Source organism: Vipera berus, assembly GCF_964194415.1.
Source record: "Vipera berus genome assembly, chromosome: 3".
NCBI classification, from domain to species: domain Eukaryota; kingdom Metazoa; phylum Chordata; class Lepidosauria; order Squamata; family Viperidae; genus Vipera; species Vipera berus.
Window position 1 is genome coordinate 175,877,604 of NC_138204.1, and position 21,104 is coordinate 175,898,707.

Genomic DNA, 21,104 nt, shown 5'->3' on the forward strand with positions numbered 1-21,104 from the left:
AGCCATGGGGGCAGGGAAATGCATGAAATTCTTTATCAAAAATTTTATATCATATTAAACATGAGTGAAAAACACAACGGAGAGCTCAAAAGCCAATGTACTAGCTAAAACTCAAAACAGTGCTACTCTGGAATCAGGGATGGGGACCAGGATTAACAACTATTTAACTGAATGTGTAAATTTACTGTGAACAAAGAAAGTGGACTTACGCTTGTGGCTATAGACTGGTCTACCACCAAGGTCAACTATTTTGGCTTGTCTTCTTTCACTTGCAAGATGCTCCAGTAGGAACCTATCCAGTTCTTTGTAAGTGCTATGAAAGACATGACCCTGCTCTGCCTGAAGGGCTATTGCTTGTTCCAGCAAATTTAAGTTCTGTTTTGTTTTATCCAAGTCAAATGACTGTTCTGTATTTTCTGATAGACAATCATCTTCTTCACAATCTGGAAATGGATTCTGCATTCTATTGCTGCAAATGTCAGCATGTGAGTCCTGTGATATTTGCAGTTCTGATCTCAAAGTACCAAAAGTTTCAGAATTGTTAACATCTCTTTCTTCAGCTTTGACTCCAGGTGTTTTTGGGACCTCTTCCTGATTACATCCTACAACATATGTTTTATTTAAAGGCAGTTTTATACTTATCTCTTCAGAACAATTTGAGGAACTATCCCATTCATTGTCCAGAATTTCAGAGCTACTTTCATTATCTTCTGAGGAACAGTATTGTGGATGTGGAACACTAATTTTGTCCCTTCTTACTGAAGAATTAATTCCATAACATACAGAAATGTTCTTATTCTGTGTTTTTAAAGGCTGGTTATCACTATCACTTAGTTTATCATTCTCTAGGGAATTTGGTGCATCTTTTGCTATTTTTTCAAAGTTAATGTTGGTCATTGTGTCCTGGCAGTTAGTGAAACTGTCCTTCTTTTGAAGATCATTTTCTTGCATGTTGAAATATGAGATACTTTTTGCAGCCGTTAAAGTGGTGTTTTCTAGATAGAGAGAAACAGAGAAGACAAAGTTAAAGTACTTCTATTTTGGCCACAATTCACAAATCTGTTAATTATAAATTAATCTACTTATGTCAGTGAGATCCTGGAGAAATGCTACCTGTGTGGTTGTTAAGAATTGGCAAACAAAATCCATCAATCAATATCAGTGAGAATACTCCAGGGTAAAACATTCTTAAAACCCTTTTAAGGTTTCTTTCTTGATTTGTATGAGATCATACTGTGCAAAACGTTCTTTTAAAAAAAATAAATGGAATGTACACTAAATAACCAAACTATTATGTGAATCCAGGATAAAATTATATAATTGGTCCAGAAATATAAAACAATTACAATAATGTGAAGTGTGAGTGACATATGCTGAGACAGACAGACAGATACATCTATATCTCTTCTTAAGTTAAAGATGATCAGAAAGAGACTTACTTTGCATACACCACTATGTAAGAGAGATATTTTGTACCTGGCTTACTGAATTAATGGAAGGACAACATACAGATATAAAGAAAAGCTAGGGGCAACTTCATCATTAAATTCAAAATGAAATCATTAAATTATGGTGTGCTTAATTAGTTACTATCAATGTGAACATGGATATTCTGAGCAATGGGAAAAATGCCTCACTTACGGACGTATTTAATTTTTGCTTTAAAGCAATAGAGCTTGGAAAAACACAAATATAATACAGAAACTGGCAGATGATACTTTTCTCATGTTATGAAAACATATTTTTTTCCCTTAATCTTCTTTGACAATGTTAATTCTTTTCCATTGCTTATATTTCCAATTGCTTATATTTTTTAAAGATGATGTATTGGATTTCAATACACGTGCTGTATTGAGAAGCACTTTTTCTTTGAGATTACATGACAAAACAATTGGTAGTAGCTACAAGGAAAAGAATCTCAAATGCCAAAAGACAATAAATCCTTTGTGTTTAATCTACTTTTTTTCTAAACATTTTTTCGTGACAAGGACACTCCAAAATACATCTCCATCATCTTTCTTTCTGTAATTATCTCCCTAAAATCAACACTGGTCTGCCAGGATCAAGTAAATATTACCATAGTAACTAAAAGCATTTTTGGATGAAGGGAAGAATTTAGCCACAACACTAGCCCCTTCAATAATGCTGATTATAGGGTGTATTCTTTTGTTGGGATGCATTCAACATAAACTGGAACGTTTTGCACTTTACTTCCTAGAAGAGGAAAAAAATGAGATAAACAAGTGCATAATAAAAAATAAGACAGTCTGGTTCTTTGCGGAATCCATGTCAAACCAACTCTGGGTTTAAATATTAACTTAAATATCATCCAGAAATGCAAATCAAGTTTTGTCTCAGCAACAGTGAGCTATTAAGAGAAAGTATAAAGGGTTATCATAATTTCAAAGTATTATCAACTGCTGAAAACAAATAAAAAGCATTTTCGGTGAATATGTCCAATTCATTGAACTATTCTCTCAAGCCACTTAACTACCCACATGTGTACAATAATGATTTATAGACATTATACCTAATTATGCATATTTGGGCTATGGTGGAGTGCCTAACAAAAGCTCTAGAAAGCAACAATTACCTCTGTTGCTTAGCTACATAGTTTAAAATATTCCTATTAAGTGCAGATTATTGTGGAAGGGGGGAGGACGATAGAAGTGCACATGTGCTTCTACAATGCGTTTCACTTTATAGCTGCCAAACTGTTAGTGTTTTGGGTCATTTCCAGTTTACATAATTGTTTGGTTCAACTGTTTGTTATACATTAAAAGAAAAATATTTATTAATTGTTTCTTACACATTTTCTTCCAGAAACTGGCCCCCATACTAAAGAATGGGGCCCTTTTTGAACTACTTGTCAGGCATTTATTGTTGTTGCTGTTATTGCCTGACTTGAAAACTCCAACACAACTTTATTTGTAGATGTTCTACCTTCAGGAGATAGAAGGAGCTAAAAGGATGAAGAGCAGCAGACAAGGTAACAAAAATCTCAACACTTATTAATGGATGTTCTAGTCAAGAACAGATAAAGTCTGAGTAAGGTTCATATTGTTCTCCACTTTCTCCATTTAAATTAATTAAATTATAATAAATAGAGGAAAATGGTAAATAGAGAAAAACTCTTATTGAATGTTCTACATTTTTACAACAAAAAATTCCCCAACAGTCAATCTAACATTCGTGAGTCAATAGTACAGAAATGTTTTCCTATAGAGTTACTTGCCTTGTAGTTAGATGCATGAATTGCAGTTTCTGTCATATGAAATCAATTTGAGGTTATGCAGAAGAGATCATTACTACCCTATCAGCTATTCAGAAATAGGAAACCAGTGCATGATTTATTCTAGCAATACATTCCTCTTCCCCCATAGAAGAAGAATGTATATGACTATTGATCACATATAAGTACATATAATTATCATCATAATAAATGAGGGCCTGAAACAAAAAAAAATATAAAACTTGCTAGATACCAATATGATATGTCTCTTGGTCCATAAATGTCCATTAAATTCATGAAAATACTAATGCAAGGCAGCCTCCTAGCATTGGCATTGCTTAAATCTGTTTCTAGAATGGACTCTGAATCATACCCAAATATTATCTATCCAGTTGGACAAGTACAGTTATTAGTAAATTCTGAGCATGAACACATGCATCCATACCAACATGTTCATGTAAAGAAGCAAGATAACATTATGACCTGATCATCAACATTCAGACAAAAGCTCTATGTGAAGAACTAGTGAATTAAAAGTATCTAAATTATACCCCTTGTATCACTCCAACTTTATCTGAGAATGGGAGGCCATTTTATTTTATGGAATTTCCTCAGTACATCTTAAACATTTAACTGCACAGGATCACTGTTATGTAGTATGAGCATGAGTGTAAATGACTTCTCTTGAAAACTATGCTTGGTGCCTGTAAAGATGAATCGGTGAGGCATGCAATGTTAGTTATAGTGCCAGAAGACAAGTTGATTAATCCTATAAATGTTAGCCTACATATCACTGCAGTTAAGTCTTCTCACTTATGAACTGATGCAATTCTTCATTCTAAGGCTGACAGAGAAGGCTAAAAGGTCTTTTAATGGCTACACCTTTGTTCTGCTAAGAATATGGTTCGATAGACATAGATCAGTGTGGTAAATTCATGTGCAAGTTAGGAGAAAGAGTGGTTTTCCCTTATCTAAGGTCTTGATAGTGTGCTAGCATACAGTACAGTAGTCATGAAACCTAATTCAGATATCTTTTATCTATTCTAATCCAAATATTGTAAATCAATATTTGAAAACAATAATGTATATGTGGGGGGAGTGAGGAAGGGGGATTGAATTTTAATTTATTTAAGACAGAGATAATCAATTAAAAGATAGATCAGAGAATAAAAAATCTCATGTCTTATTTTTACATTTTGGATTTATTTCTACAATCTGCCATGACCCATGTTATGCAGCTGTCAGTGTCAGGCATATCTGCTCATGTAATATAGTTTTTAGACTCTTAAGTCAGAATTAGCCAGGAGGATATGTACCTTAAATACATCTTATATGAATTCTATGTGGAGTGACTTTTAAAAATTATTTCAAAAATTCAAATGTTTTAGAATACTATAGCTAGACTGATACCAGAGAGGAACTCATACCAGATAGGAAAAGTATAATTAATTTCTTTGAATTTTTTAAAAAAGATTTTGTATTTTGGATAAATAAAAACTCTTTGGATTGGCAAAGTTTTATTTAACTCATCAGGTGAGTTTCCGACTCCTTAAAAGGCAATGAGATAATTTTGATTTTAAAAGTTTTAAAAATATATGATTTTTTTGGGATTATGCAGCAAAAGGATGCTTAGTATATAGATTTTTAGTATATACATTTTTAAAAACTGATTAATGGGTAGGGAGATTTGGAATTATGGTTTTGATTATTTACAAGATAACCAATTTTTGTGAGAAATAAATAATAATAATGACACTTTGAAGGCTGGACAGTAGAGCCAGAGGATAAAGAAATGGGAGCAGAAATCCTTGGTGCAAAGTTTTGAGTATTTTTCAGCCAAATTTTAGGACATAATGGATCAAATACATAATAAAATTGCCAGAGCATATTGTAATGAAGTTTCAAAACAAGAATAAGTTACAATGAATGTCTATGAAATTAATTTGAAGGGAGATTTAAATGTAAAACAAATGAATCTGCTGGATGATTCATTCCCTAAAGGAGATGAACAGATATTATACTAGGAAACTGATTTGTATAGTTGTTTTTTTTTTCCTGAATGCACAAAAGATGCTAAAAATTGGAAGGACTTATTTTAGAAGTGACAAATAGAAGAATAAATTTTACTTATTGATATAAAAGAAATCTGTTAAAGTTTTGATGGATTTTTTTCTTTGAAACACAGATGAGAAGCAAACTACTTCTAGAACTTTTTTTGAATGGATTAAAAAATAAATTTCATAAAATCAATGAAGATTTATAAGATTGTCTTTTTGACCAGGCTTCAAAGAGCTACATTATTATTAATACACAAAAATGTGAAATCACATTGGGTTTGTACGGATCAAGTATATGTTTGATTATCATTATTGTTTTAGAACATACTCCTGTTTCCCATTTTCTGACAACAACTCTGAAAAGTACATTAGACTGAAAGAGATTAGGTAACTTGGATGCAATTATAAAGACAAGTTATTAGAATCCAACCCAATAAATATAATGGAATTTATGCTCATGTGTATGATTGCAGACTAAGAGACCCTACTACCTATAACTAGAATCTTACACAAATTTTAAAGAAAGTAACCCGCTACAATTCTAATCCCATTGTTTTAGAGATTTGACAAAGCAATTTTCAATGATTAATTCTGTTAATTTGTTATTAAATTTCTATACATGTAGAGCAATTTTGATCTGAGCAAAGACATGTTCAAGTGGTTTGTTCTCTTGACACACTGTATTTACTGAGTTCAAAAAGAAATAATTCATCAAGTTTTTGATCGACAAAGCAGAGGCATTCACACGAGAGAAAATATGCTTTGTTTTGAACTTGTAATGAAACACTTTTACTCAAAATGTTCTTTTGTTTAAATTGAAGTGTTCTGATAGGACAAAACTAAAAATGGCTTGGGAATAACATATTCCAATGGAATAAACATGTGTTTGATTATTTCAGAAATTTGAAACAAGCTCTTCCCATTTTTCCCTGGGATTACATAATTAGATCGGACTTCCACATTGACTGCTACCAGTCACTTAATTTATATGAAATTTGGCCCCGTGTATTTATTAAAAATATCAAAATAATAACAGTTTCTACTTAATAAAGTCAAGTAACAATTTCTGCATTTCTTTTGGTACCCTGCGTATCTAACTCTAACCTAAGCCCAGTTAATAAAAAAGTTTTCATTGTAATGTAAAATAAGAAGGGGATTGTGGGTAATATTTTAGTAAAGTAAAATATAAATACTTCAGGACACAAATGCATGCATATATGTAATGTATAGAGTGCACATATGTACCAAACTCAGTAAACAGAGCTAACACCCAGGTTTTACAATTTTAAATGCACACCAAAAGCTCAACATCAAAAGACATGCATATGCATGAGCACATATAAATGCACAAATTCAAACCAACACAATAGCATGATGTTTGTCCCAGCATCCCACCTACCATTTCAGCCCATGTGCTAAGCCAATAGTAGCATCAGTCATAACTCTTGTTCTACTGGTTGGGCTGGGATATTTATTTTTAAACAATAATCACAAGCTAGAAAATGAAATCTAAAAATAGTTCTAAAAAGAATCTAGAACATTCCATTCTGGTGTTTGAAACACTGAGCATATTTTCTTAGAGCACCAAATAGTTGGAATGGGTGTTTTTAGCTCAGAATGTTTCCATCTTAGAATATTTTGCACACCCTAAATTCTAAACCTGATCCACTTTTAATTTTATCATCATCATCATCACTCCACCATTATCACCCTCACCAACGTACCATCCTTGATCCACAAGTCAGGTCAATAGGAATAATATGAATGACTGGTACAAAGTCCTCCCAGTGAGCTATGTGCCCAATTGTCTTATATGTTAACAATGATACCACATTGGCTTTCTGATATAATTTTAAAGCGTGTCTAATGATAGGATTTCTCTTGTGTTCTTTGGGAAGTGTTAGGAAATATTGATTAAGTTATAATCCATGCTTTTTCATACCTGTTTGGAGAATATTATTATTGTCCTGACACTGTGTCCTGCCTTCATCCTCTCCTTTGCCTTCCAAGGTGGGGTTGTAGTGGCGAGGCTTCATCAACAGAGATTTCCTTTTGTTGATTGGAACTTCCAAAACCTGTTCTTCAGCTTTTCTCTTCTTAGCCATGGAGCTTTTGTAGGCACTGCATTTATACAAAAGCTTTTAATAATAGAAAAAAGTAACATGAAAGACATTGCACAAGAGAAGTAGTATAAGATTATATATATGAGATTCAAGGTTCTGGTAATGGTCTTTAAGGCCCTACATGGCATGGGTCCGGAGTACCTCGGGGATCACCTGCTGCCGGCGTCAACTTCCCTCCGCCCTGTGCGTTCCCACAGAGAGGGCCTCCTCAGGGTGCCTCCAGTCAGAGAATGTCGGCTGGTGGCCCCCAGGGGGAGGGCCTTCTCTGTGGGCGCTCTGGCTTTATGGAATCAGTTGCCGGTCGAGCTCCGGATGGCACCTGACCTTCGCTCCTTCCGACGCGGTCTGAAGACCCATCTATTTGAACAAGCCGGCCTGGCCTGATGGGGGATGTGTTGGGGTTTTAATGGGGATTTTTATATTATTATTGATTGTTTTAGCTGGGCTACTATTTAATTCTTTTTAATTTTTGTATTCTGTATTTTTATATATGCCCTGTTCACCGCCCTGAGTCCTTCGGGAGAAGGGCGGTATACAAATATAATAAAACTAAACTAAACTAAACTAACCAAAGTTGTAAATGGATGGGTCCTGTAAAAATGTGTATATGTATATGTATGTTCATGGACATATATAGATATGTTTAGTTTTACTGGATGGTACTAAAGATGAAGACCCTTTTCAGAATGTTTTATTTTCTTACATAACCAAAAGTCTACAGAGGCATAATATATAAATTTTAAGAAAAATAAAAAGTCACCCTTCATTCTGAATAGAACATATGTTAATATAATCTCAGCACTTGATTAGATTATTTGTGTCCAGGAGTAGCTAAGGAGAGATAAATAATGGTTCGTTAATCCCAAGAGAGAGCAAATAAGAAAATTCCAGTCGAATGTGTCAAATTTCTTTGTTTTGCTGAGATGAGTACAATTGAAATATAACCATTTAAATGGTTTGCTCTTTTTCTTGTATGTGAGAACTGAGGTATTGAGCTTTAGAAATGGACAAAGAGATAGATAGAAATTCATAGCAAAGATACATTTGGATTCTGATCTAAATCAGAAAATAGAACCAGCACATGATGTGCAATGCAAGATATTGCTGCTGCATTTCTGAGCCACCACAATGTCTTACTCTCATAGCTAAATCAAAGTCTGGTTTCCTTCTTGTAGTTTTCACTCACTGGGATCTAACACTGTAGAGAAGAAATTAGATACACCCACACCCAAACACAAACACAAACACACTCACAAATGTTATTCTATCTTCTATCTGCCATTCGCTAAGATATTTAAAGATTACTGTAACAATCAACTTAATCTCCTCTTCTTTGCTCAATATGCTCAGTTTTTGCAATTTGTTTTTCATTGGATTAAGTTTCTAGGGTTCTGGCAATCCTTTTCTAGCTCCACTTTGATCTATATTATGGCTATATAGATCAGATCTCAAGGTAATTATTTTGGGGGCTAAATAGATTTATTCTGCATCTTCAATTATAATGTGCTATATATTCATAAGGGACGCGGTGGCTCAGTGGGTTAGGATGCTGAGCTTGTCGATCAGATGGTCGGCAGTTTGGCGGGTCGAATCCCGAGTGCCGCGTAACAGAGTGAGTGCCTGTTACTTGTCCCAGCTTCTGCCAACCTAGCAGTTTGAAAGCATGTAAAAATGCAAGTAGAAAAATAGGGACCACTACGGTGGGAAGGTAACAGCGTTCCGTGCGCCTTTGGCATCTAGTCATGCCGGCCACATGACCACGGAGACGTCCTCAGACAAGCGCTGGCTCTTCGGCTTTGAAACGGAGATGAGCACCGGCCCCTAGAGTCGGAAACGACTAGCACGCATGTGCGGGGGAACCTTTACCTTTTTTTTTTATATATTCATAGAGTTCCTTTTTTGTCTTTATAATCTAGAAGTGCACAACCCAAGGGAACAGAGCTACAAGCTGGTATGAAAGACTTGGAAGAAAGCCCCATAACTCTTTCAAACCTTACAACCAATATACAAGACATAACATATTAATTGTACATTCATTCATTCATTCATTCATTCATTCATTCATTCATTTATTTGCCACCTATCTCATTTCAAAAGACTCTAGGCAGCTTATAGCATAATAAACATTACAAACATTAAAATCATAGAATATAAAATTACAGAAGACGCAAAATCAAATCATTAATTTATTTATTTAGTGTATGGCATACAATGTCAGGGAAATTTACAAGTGCTAGACAAAATGCAATCTTGACAGCTTGAATTGCTAGTTCAGTGTTCAGTGCTTGTGTGCCTATCTTTGGTGCACCACAGGGGGCAAAATAGTTTACACCAACTGACTAGCAGCACTCGGGTTGCATGCTTTCTTTTTTTTTTTATTGAAAAGTTTTAACATACAATTTTTCCCTTAGAAAATCCCCCCTCCCCCACCCTTCTCCCTCCCCCCCTTCCTCCCCCCCTCCCCCCCTCCCCCCCGACTTCCCAGAGCTAAATACAAGGTATGTATAAAAAAACAATCATAAACAACCATATATTAACAACCATAAACTCTAAAATCTATCACTCTCTAGCTTATATAGGATAAAACAAACCTTAGTAATATTAAATATATATAAAAAAAACTAATATAGAAAAAGAAACAAAGAAAAAAGCCTTATTCAACTATAAAACTTCTTAACCCTATACTTATTCTGGATAAACTCAAACCATTCTCTCCCTTCCATAATATAGCGTTCCTGCAAGTAATCTTGCAAATAGGCCGAAATCTTCGCCATTTCAACCAAGTCGGAAACCTCTAAAGCCCACTCTTCTATGGTCGGCAGTTCCTCTTTCCAGTACTAACCTATCAAAAGTCTTGCTGCCGTAATTAAATTCAACATCAACTTAGTATGTTCCACCAAACTTTTATCCAAAAAGCCTTAACCTTTTTACAAGTCCACCATATATGAAAATATATTACGTCTTCATCACCGCACCTCCAACATTTAGGCTAATGATTCAGATACATACTTAGCTTTTTAAAATCTAAATACCATCTATAAAACATTTTGTAAAAATTCTCTCTTAGATTTCAAACTTGTTTAAATTTTACATTCCTCACCCAAATCTTTTCCCACCTCCCACTACTTGGCTGTAAGTACGTTGTGAAAGTTCCATAGACTTCTGCTGTTCTTGTTCTTTTATCTTTTTTGATCGTTTTAAAGCAGCACGTGTCACCCTCTGTTCTCTAGGATCATCTAAAGGTGTTATAACTTGATCTCCTCCAGCACCATTCTCCTCTGTCTGTCCATCTTCAGCCTCTTGATGTTCTCCTTCTCCAGATCCCTTTGCAGCTTCCAGAAGTGTTAATGGGGTTGCTTTTAAAACATTATTGTAAAAATCACGCGCTTGCATCACAGTAACCAGACGGTACCTTTTACCTTCATGCATCACCATCAACCCAGCTGGGATCTCCCATCTGAACCTTATATCTCGTTGCTTGAGCTCTTGCACAAGAAATGTAAAATCCTTCCTTCTCCTTAAAATCTTTGGAGGAATTTCTTTTAGAACCAGAACTTCTTGATCAGCAATCACGACTTTAGTGTCATAGGCAGCTTGTATAACTTCATCTCTAATTTCCCTTTTTGCAAAATAAACCACCACATCTCTAGGCAACTTTCTCTGTCTAGCAATCCATGAATTCACACGAAACACTTTATCCATGCCTCCTTTTATTTCGGATGCTGGCTGATTCAATACCACTTCAAGAGCCTCAGAAACCAGCTGCTTTAGATCTTCCTTAATATTCTCCTTTAAACCTCTGATTCTAATGGCAAACTGCATCTGGAAATATTGAGCAAGACTCAATTCTCTATCCATTTTATCTCTTAAATCTTCATTCTCCAGTACTTTTGCTTCTAATATGGCATTCTTTTGAGTCAAATCTTCCACTTTTTCATCCAAATCTTCCACACATTCAGCCACTTTATACACTGAAGACAAAATGTCTACCTTCATCACCCTGAACTTCTGTTCCATCCTCTCCTCCATTCTCTCCTCCAACTTCTTCAATTTCTCCTCCATCTGTGCAAATTTATCACCAATTGATTGATTAATTGATTCCAAAAGTACCTGGGCATGTTTATCCAAAGCATCTCGTAAATCCTTCAGTGTCAATACATCAGGAGGGTGCAACGCCTGTAATGATGATTGTTGCACCGGAGAAGATCCACCACTCCGAAGAGTTTTAGGGGGAGGTTTAGCTGCCATCTTTAACTTTCAATTGTGACGCACTTTCACTTAAAGTTTAAAAAAGTCCATCAAGCTCGAGAGTAAAATAAAATAATCCTCTTCACCTTTTCCTCTTGTACCGCTCTGCCTGCTCCTTTTAATCCATAGTCCTTCCTTCAGGCAGGGGTGGTCGCAGACGCCTGGCTCTGCTCCATGAAATCAGGAGCAGAGGCGCTGGCCAGCTGGGAGCGACCCAGGCTACGGGGGAGTTCGATCCTTCAGCCGCCCAAGCTGCAAGCTCAGGCGGCCCCGGAGAACTCGACCCCTACCTGGGGCCTCACCCCCTCCTCTTCTCCCGAGGAGGGGGCTTCAAATTCGCCCGAACAGCTGATCGGCGCTGTTTCGGGCGAAAATCACTCAGCTGAGCCGCGGGCAGCCCGGGAAGGCTGTCTCCGGCGCCGCAGAGCCACCGGAAGTCCGGGTTGCATGCTTTCGAACTGCTGGGTGGGCAGGAGCTGGGGAACAAGTGACAGGAGCTCACCCCATCTCACAGAGCCAGGCATGAACCCCTGGTGTGCAAACCATTTCTGGCAGGCAGTTTCAGCATCATTAAGCCACTGTGTCACTGAGTCCCCTACAAAATCATTAACATTAGATGGAAAAGGAGGGAGCCAGATATAAGGGGGGTAGGTGGGATTTGTTTTTAATTAGTCAACCATCTCCAGTGTGAAGCTTCCCCATTGGGACACCAAGCTATCTGGTAGAATCAGGTTTTAAGGCTTTTACAAAAATTCAGGAGGCTGGGAGACAATCTCATCTCAGAGGATAAGATGTTCCAAAAGATGGTGGGGAGCCACGGCAGAGAAGGCCTTTCTCCTGGATTCTCCCAGTCGAAATTCCTTGACCGATAGGATCCGCAGTATGCCCTCTTAATTGGCTCAATTAATTATATTAAATTTAAATGAAGATGAAACAACATTTAATACATATCAATGTTCCATTCGCTTTTTTATTTTGGCTTCACTTTCTGGATTGTGGTAAAACACTCCATCCAGGAATCAAATGCAGCCAGCAACTTTCATAAAGAGTTGAATGCATTTCCTACCTAACAAAGCATGTGGAGGTGTTCCCTAAGACTGATTTTTTTTTTAAAAAAATAGTATGTACTATATTCTAAGAAAGTATAAAAATATTTTATTACTTGTTAACAAAATTGAATGGCTGGACAGAAGCATCTGTCAGCCAGCAGGGCTATAAAAAACCTTGGAAAAAATATTCAGATGATGTATATGTCCTTTGAAAAGTCCAGTGTCACATGCTAAAAATTCTACATTTACTGTTTTTTTTTAAAAAAAGATTCATTATCTGGTGTTCTCTCAGTTATGCAATATGAATAATAGCATTATATCTGTCACAGATGAAAAATTGCATTTATGGATCAGTGTAATCCACTCATTGGTTGCTGGACTCAACTCCCCTAGGGAGTATGACAATTCAACATGATACCACTGGTTGTTAAATTTTGCATTTGGCTCATTGATCTAGCAGAAAGATTTGCAAAAATCCCTGTCTTCAGACAGCTCCCTGTTGGTTACACATATTATGAGGCTCAACAGCATAAATTCATCTTTAACTTATGTGCAGTAAATTGGCTCCAGTTTGGATTGTTTTGGATGATGGCATATGACTAACTTAAGCTTTTTACTTTTTCTTTTTAAATCCAAGTTGGCAAGGCTTCTTCTTGGCAAGCTACCCTTACAAATATGAAGGACAGGAAACAAATGTGAAGATCTTCACTGCGGCAAAAGTTAAACCACAATCAACATGTATCTTAAACTGTAAATTCTCTTGCTCTTTCACAATGTTGCACAAAGCAAGAGACCAAAATAATGGATACATTCCCGTCTGTCTATTTAAAATGACTGTGGTTTATGTGGCATATTTATTTGCCACAGCAAAACAAATGCCACAAAGCAGTAATGATATTTTTTTTCAGTGTACATGGCATACAGGTAAAGAATTGTAACTGGTTGGATTGGAGTAAATAAAATTGTGCATCAAGTAGTTTTTTTCATGTAACTTTTGAGAAATCATTTGCCAATTCGTTACTTTTTTGTTCCCTTTCATCTACTTTCTTCCTTATCCAAATTAATATTACATGGACAAAACTATCTGATATTGACTGGGAATAATAAGGTAATAATAAAATAATATAATTGGAATTGCTTCACAATAGAATAATAGATAATAAATTTGCATGCAAATTTCTTTGATTGTGTTTATTAATCATGCATGTGTGTGTGTGTGTGTGTGTGTGTGTGTGTTAAGCACATGCAACTGTGTCAGTCAACTAATGAAATTATTCTGTACATGGAAGTACCTAACAGCCCAGAAGTAAAGAAAATACGGTAAGAATTTTCACCAATGGGAAAATACATCTGCAGCATTTCTAATTGTAAATTGGCTTCAAATATGTTACTCTTGTGGTGTAGGTGAGCTGAAGGTAAATTGGCTCAGTTATCCAATGGGGATAAGGTTATGAAATCACAGGTTTATGGGAACAGTATAAATACTAGATATGGATTTAACTCTTGTGCATTGAAGATTTCCATTTTGCCCTATTTTCTGCCCTTTCCTTTCCTTTTTTTTATTGAAAAGTTTTTCAATACATTTTATCTTTAACAAAACCCCTCCCCACCCCCACCCCCTCTTCCCAACCCAACCCAGCCCTCCCCCCCTCCCCTTCCCCCCTCCCCGAATTCCCAGAGCTAAATACAAGGTATAAAAGTAAAAAACAAACATAAACTACCATATGCTAATAACAATAAACTATTAAGTCTATCTTCCTTTCCTATCTCTTGTTTCTTCTTATTTTTAAAATTTCATATGTGATATTCCTTCAAATTAATTTGATCCTAATCTGGCAGTTTAAATGTGAACCCATGGTTTCCAACTTCAACTATATTAAATACTTTCATATAACCAAGTTATCAATATGTGATTCACCACCCAGCATATGGCAAACATGTATTTAATTTTTAACTTTGAAGTGAGAAGTCATTTATGTTCCTACTGTCATTTGATCATTTTGGAACCATGAAGACACAAAAACTGGGAGACCAACCATATGTATTCATATTTTTCAAAGAAAGAGGTCTGTTTCAGCTGTTCTTGTAGCTCTTATTTGCATTCGTATAGTAATTAATAACATAATGAGAATAAAGTCTAAGGCTATGCATATACAAAAGGAATAGCTTTACTTTTTATCAATAATTTGCATATTAAAATGTTGCCTTTTATTCTGACACTACAAAGAATGTCATATAATCTATGTATTATGGTATTTCTGATGATAATGTATGCTTTGTACAAAAATTACCACAGTGTGGCCTTCCGCTAGAGAATTCAGTAAAGAGATCTTACCTTGGGTATGTCCCTTTGTATATGAGGTTAGTGATGTATATCCATACCTCCTACATAGCAGAGAGAACCTTGTCTGAATTGACCCATAGTAAAACTGTTTCTTCACTGAATACACATCAAAGCTACTTTACTGTTTATTTTCCATTTTTTTTTAAAAAAAAATTCTGAATCTTCCCCAACTTTTCCATTAGAAGAAAAGCTAGGAAGGAGAAAGGAGGAGAAGGAAGAGAAAGGGAACAAGGGTGAGACGGGGAGGGGAGGAGGAGGAGGAAGAGTGAGGAGGAGGAGGAGGAGGAGGAGGAGGAGGAGGAGGAGGAGGAAGAGAACACTTTATTATTAATAGCTGAAGGTAGGGCATGGATTAAACTGTGCTATAAAAAGCAGGTTAGCCTGCAGGAAGAATAATTCAAGAAAGCAGCAGTAGCAAAAATTGGGACAAAATCACTGCTAATGCTATAGATAGATATGGATAAAGGCACCAGCCTGGAAACTGGGAGACCATAAGTTCAGACCAGCCTTAGCCATGAAAGCCATTTGGGCTAGTTACTCTCTCTCTGCCCAACCCACCTCACAGGGTTCTTGTTGTGGGGAAAATAGGAGGAGGAAGTTGTGTTGTATATGTTCAACACCTTGAGTTATTTGTAAAAATAATAAAGGCCAGATACAAACAAACAAAAAAAATAAATGACAAATAAATAAATAAATAAATTACCACATTTAGAACAGCTTATACCATAATAAAAATTCTTAACTATTCAATATGCAAACTATATAGTTTTCATTGCAGTAATTATCTATGTAAATAGCCCTTCTATTAAAATTATATTTTTATGAGCCAAATAATTTAAAAAGTTCTCATTGAATCAAACAAAAAGAATACCAATACAGACCATTTATAATATAAATTCTCATACTGCTTAACTGTATTAGACCATTTCTAACACTGAAAATAATAATGCATTTTCCTCATAATTTTAAAATATAAGCTAAAATGTGTTTTTCTTTAGAAAGTATTTAATTATTAAATATTTGGAATATAAAACCTCTATAGAAAGCTTCCTTTTAAATTCTTTTCAGTATAACAAATCGGCAGGTCAATAAAGTTTTTTCTTTCCATGATGCATACATTCATTTGCAAAGGTATGTTAAATTGTAGTTTGCTAACAGTAAGTCTGTAATTTAACATCTCTGTTATGCATCTCATACATTTTGTCACTAATACTTTTCTTGCTATTTATTAAACATCCACTTGTTGTCATGGAATATTGGTTTAGCTGTCAAAATTACTAAATGATCTGTGTCTTACAGAAGGAACATTTTTTAATTAATTAGGATCTATTATAATTTCATTCCTGTGCCTGTTATGGCATTTTTGATGAAATATTGATAATAGGAAATATTTTAAGTAAAAATTCAGTTCCTGTATTGTGAAATGACATGACAGAAAACTCTAAACCTGGTGATTTGAGAAAGTTGAGATCTCCTAAATATACATCCTTGATATACAACTCCCTTTGTAAATAGAGGAATAAAATTTCTGAACATTTATTTTTCTTTCTTTATTTAATATGCTGTCCATCTCTCCAATTAGGGGACTCTAGGTGACTTACAAAGAATAAAAAGATAAATATAAAAACATTTAAAATTTTTAAAGATCTAAATAGTTAATCTATATAGTTTAAAGTTTAAATACATAATTATATAGATTTTTTAAAAAGTTCTATCTTTTAGCTTACCAAAGAATTTTTATGAAAGATTTGAAATGGTTTGGTATAAACCTATGGAATCATTCTTCTTAATATATTCAAATAAAAATGTAGTTAAAACTGCAGAAAAGTCAGAGATCATTTCTTTGTGCCCTAAAAATGTAGCTGAAATGTTCTTTGGTTCTTACAGTTTTGATGATTTCACAGCAGAGTCATTAATGATCGCATTAGCAGCATATATTCTAATAGATCTTTAACTAAATCCAAGCAAAAATGGCTTTTATGTATATGATATATTATGCGTCAAAACAAATGTGAACATTTAGAATATAGAATTACAGCAGGAGAATTGATTAAAGAACTGAAGTTAGAAACATGAAAGTTTTAAAATGTTTATAAATATTGCATGCCGGTTAGAGTACAAGACAACTTAGAAGTTAAATATTTATTGAATAGTGTTTTAGATTTTTTTTTTCTTTCTTGTTTCTGTTAATTGAATTATCTTTGAATAATTAAACAGCAGAGATATTGGTATTCAGCTCAGAGATTTAAAAATCTTTTAAAATCCTTTCCCACTTTGTTAAATATAACTCAGTGTATTCTGCTTTTTATGATTAATCCTTCATCAACGATTTACTGAGCACCAACTATATAACTTTTCCAATTATTTTTCTACTTACTGATATATCTTTGCATTATTTTTTTTCTTCTCTCTCTCTCTCTCTCTCACACATACACACACACAAACACACACACACACACATCACACCTGCATATGCTCTTATTTATTAACTATTTGTATCAAAAACATTTGTTGAAGCCCAGGGAAATCCAAAGTGAAACTGCAGTACTGTGAACCATTTCAAAGTGGCATGCATGCATTTTTCTACCAAAGTCTTGATGACATTTTAAAATAAAAAAAAATATGTTCATTTTTCAAAACATTGTATGTTGCTTTTCTTAACCAGGTCTTCCCAGAGAAAGAACGTGTAAGTCAAATAGTTGCAGACACATATATACATAAGATGATTGATAACATAATTGATTTGCCAATAGCACTTGATGTTTAGATACCCATCCCAGGATAATGTGTTTAATATTAATGTTTTGTACTTGATATTGCAACATGGAGTCATTTTTATGGCTGACATCTGTAAAATTTGTTTCCATGGATGCACCAAACTTCCTTTAATAGGAGAAAGGTTTGATCAGTTGCATTATCTAGATTATACATTAGAGATATACAAAATTATCTGGATCCATGGTAGAAAGGGTGTAGAGAAAGATTTCTTTGCAATTATACAAATGAATGGTGTTTCTTTACTAATACTAATTAAAGTTCAGAAGTTCAATTATATTTACATTTTATAACATCAAAAAAGGAATACTGACCACAGAGAGATGAAAGCAATACACAGAAAGGTTTAGCTGCCAATGAAGATAAAAGAAGAATCAGGACTGATGAGCAGCAATCTTAGAGAAAAGTAACATAGAAGTTATTAAAATTTGCAAGTCCCAATATACTAATATGAGGATTGCCAAGGAAGAAAGTAAAATAGCACTGAGACCAGGGCATATATAATAAGCTAGAAAGCAAATGCATTGTGATTTAACTGGAATCAGGAGGCAATTTCAATATCAAAGGGTAATTTCTTTAAGAGAATAAAATAGGGAGCAGAGAAGATGGTGCAGCCTTGTTGGGTATAGGGAGTTTATTAGTTCTAAGAGAAGCCTGGGGAGGAACCGATAGTGCTATTGACTCATTATGCTTGGACAGTCTTGAATAGACTCTTCCAGGCACTGTTGGCTCATATTTAAGTTGGAATTCTAGTGGACAATCATTTAAATATGAGCCAACAGAGTGTGGCAGCAGTTCTAGTACTGCTTTACAAAGCCTTAATAAGACCACACTTGGATAAATGCATCCAGTTCTGGTCACCACAATATAAAGAAGACATTGAGGCTAGAAAGAGTGCAGAGAAGAGCAACAAAAATTAGGGAGCTGGAGGCTAAAACAAACGAAGAATAAGTTACAGGAATTCGGTATGTTTAGTCTAATGAAAAGAATTACTAGGGTGATATGATAGCACTATTCCAATATTTGAGGGGCACCTACAAAGACAAGGGAGTCAAACTATTTTCCAAAGTACCAATAGGCAAGAAAAGAAACAATGGTTGTAAACTAACCAAGGAGAGAAGCAACGTAGAACTAGGAGAAATTTCCTAATGATGAGAGCAAGCATGCAACGGAACAGCTTGCCTTCAGAAGTTGTGGGTGCTCCATCACTGGAGGCTTTCAAAAAGAGACTGGACAACCATTTGTCTGAAACAGTAGGGTCTCTTGCTAAACCAGGGGGTTGAACTAGAAAATCTCCAAAATCCATTCCAACTCTATTATTCTATGTTCTATGTTTATAAAAGAATCCAGGAGAATGACATTTTTTCTTCTTCTGACAATATCAGGAAAAGAAGTCTTGTCAAAATTTATGAGGTTATATCTCGTAGAATCACCAAGCATTATAAGAGATGTAGCCCTGAGTTCAAAATACAGTTAATTAATCATATCTCCGAAAGATTGGAAAAAGCTGAAAATGTATAAAAACCACAAGCATATAAAAATATTGCAATAATGACATACATTTATAATATGTAACAATGTGTAGATGCTTGACAGACAGGAGGTAATAATGAGAATAAGTGAACTTTAGTATACATCCAATATATAAGCTGGCCTCATGCTTTATACCAGAGGTCTTCAAACTCGGCCCTTTTATGACTCATGGACTTCAACTCCCAGAATTTCTCAGCCAGGCATGCTGGCTGAGGAATTCTGGGAGTTGAAGTCCATGAGTCATAAAAGGGCCGAGTTTGAAGACCCCTGCTTTATACCGATATAATTTCAGTGTACTATAAATAAGCAAGGGACGCGGTGGCTCAGTGGGTTAAGACGCTGAGCTTGTCGATCAGAAGGTCAGCAGTTTGGCGGGTCGAATCCCGAGTGCCGTGTAGCAGAGTGAGCGCCTGCTACTCGTCCCAGCTTCTGCCAACCTAGCAGTTCGAAAGCATGTAAAAATGCAAGTAGAAAAATAGGGACCACTACGGTGGGAAGGTAACAGCGTTCCGTGCGCCTTTGGCGTCCAGTCATGCCGGCCACATGACCACGGAGACGTCCTCGGACAAGCGCTGGCTCTTCGGCTTTGAAACGGAGATGAGCACCGGCCCCTAGAGTCGGAAACGACTAGCACGCATGTGCGGGGGAACCTTTACCTTTACCTTTTATAAATAAGCAAATGCATACCCACACAGGGAGATACAAACTTAGACATACTTACTGAGTTGTCTTGTTGATGACAGATTAAAATTATCTAGCCTGATTGCTCCAGACATATAAACTGAGTTCCCAAATGGCAATTACTTGATTTTTAATAGAAACCTCTTCAGACTGTAAATGCATTACGAACAACAGCATTTCCACAGAAGATTCTATTCTACCTTGGATTAAATAGCAGTTAAATCACTGTCTCCTCACAGTTAACACTCAACAGGCAGAAACTATTATCTACATTGCAAGTTGTTTACTGTTTGTCATTTACTTATCCTCAAATCACCACACTTGGAAATTCTTCTTCCCTTGAGCTTTCACAAAATAGTTTTAGATAAAGCGCATATGGATTCATGTTTGAGTAAAATTAGCTTTAGGCCTACTTTTTGGTGACAGACATTTGTAAACTATATCAAACCTATTTATCTAAGCAATAAAATCAAGTAATAAAGATTTTGCTGAACTATACAATTTCAGGTTACTAGTAGGCTCGGCTAATCATACCTCTTCCTAGTTGTTGTTGTTGTTAGTTGCGAAGTCGTGTCTGACCCATCGTGACCCCATGGACAATGTTCCTCCAGGCCTTCCTGTCCTCTACCATCTTCTGGAGTCCATTTAGGCTCACACCTACTGCTTCAGTGACTCCATCCAGCCACCTCATTGTCTGTCACCGCCTTCTTCTCTTGCCCTCAATCTTTCCCAGCATTAGTCTCTTCTCCAGTGAGTTATTCCTTCTCATTAGGTGGCCAAAGTATTTGAGTTTCAAATTCAGGATCTGGCCTTCTAAAGAGCAGTCAGGGTTGATCTCCTCTACGACTGACCGGTTTGATCGCCTTGCAGTCCAAGGGACTCGCAGGAGTCTTCTCCAGCACCAGAGTTCAAAGGCCTCAATTCTTTGGTGCTCAGCCTTTTTTATGGTCCAGCCTTCACTGCCATACATTGCAACTGGGAAGACCATAGCCTTGACTATATGTACTTTTGTTGGCAGGGTGATGTCTCTGCTTTTTAGTGTGCTGTCTAGATTTGCCATGG

The 21,104-nt window shown here is 35.7% G+C and overlaps 1 protein-coding gene across 1 annotated transcript in view; it reads right to left on the minus strand.

Moving 5' to 3' along the window:
- The window catches only part of ST18 (ST18 C2H2C-type zinc finger transcription factor), a gene marked incomplete at its 3' end in the record, with an annotated part of 117,311 nt that overhangs the window by 63,352 nt on the left and 32,855 nt on the right, over positions 1-21,104 (minus strand). Inside the window, exons 4-5 of the mRNA XM_081324677.1 lie at positions 7,232-7,410; positions 210-995 (exon numbers count right to left, since the gene is read on the minus strand). Of these exons, the coding sequence (XP_081180803.1) occupies positions 210-995; positions 7,232-7,410 (965 nt within the window). The remainder of the gene's footprint in view (positions 1-209; positions 996-7,231; positions 7,411-21,104) is intronic.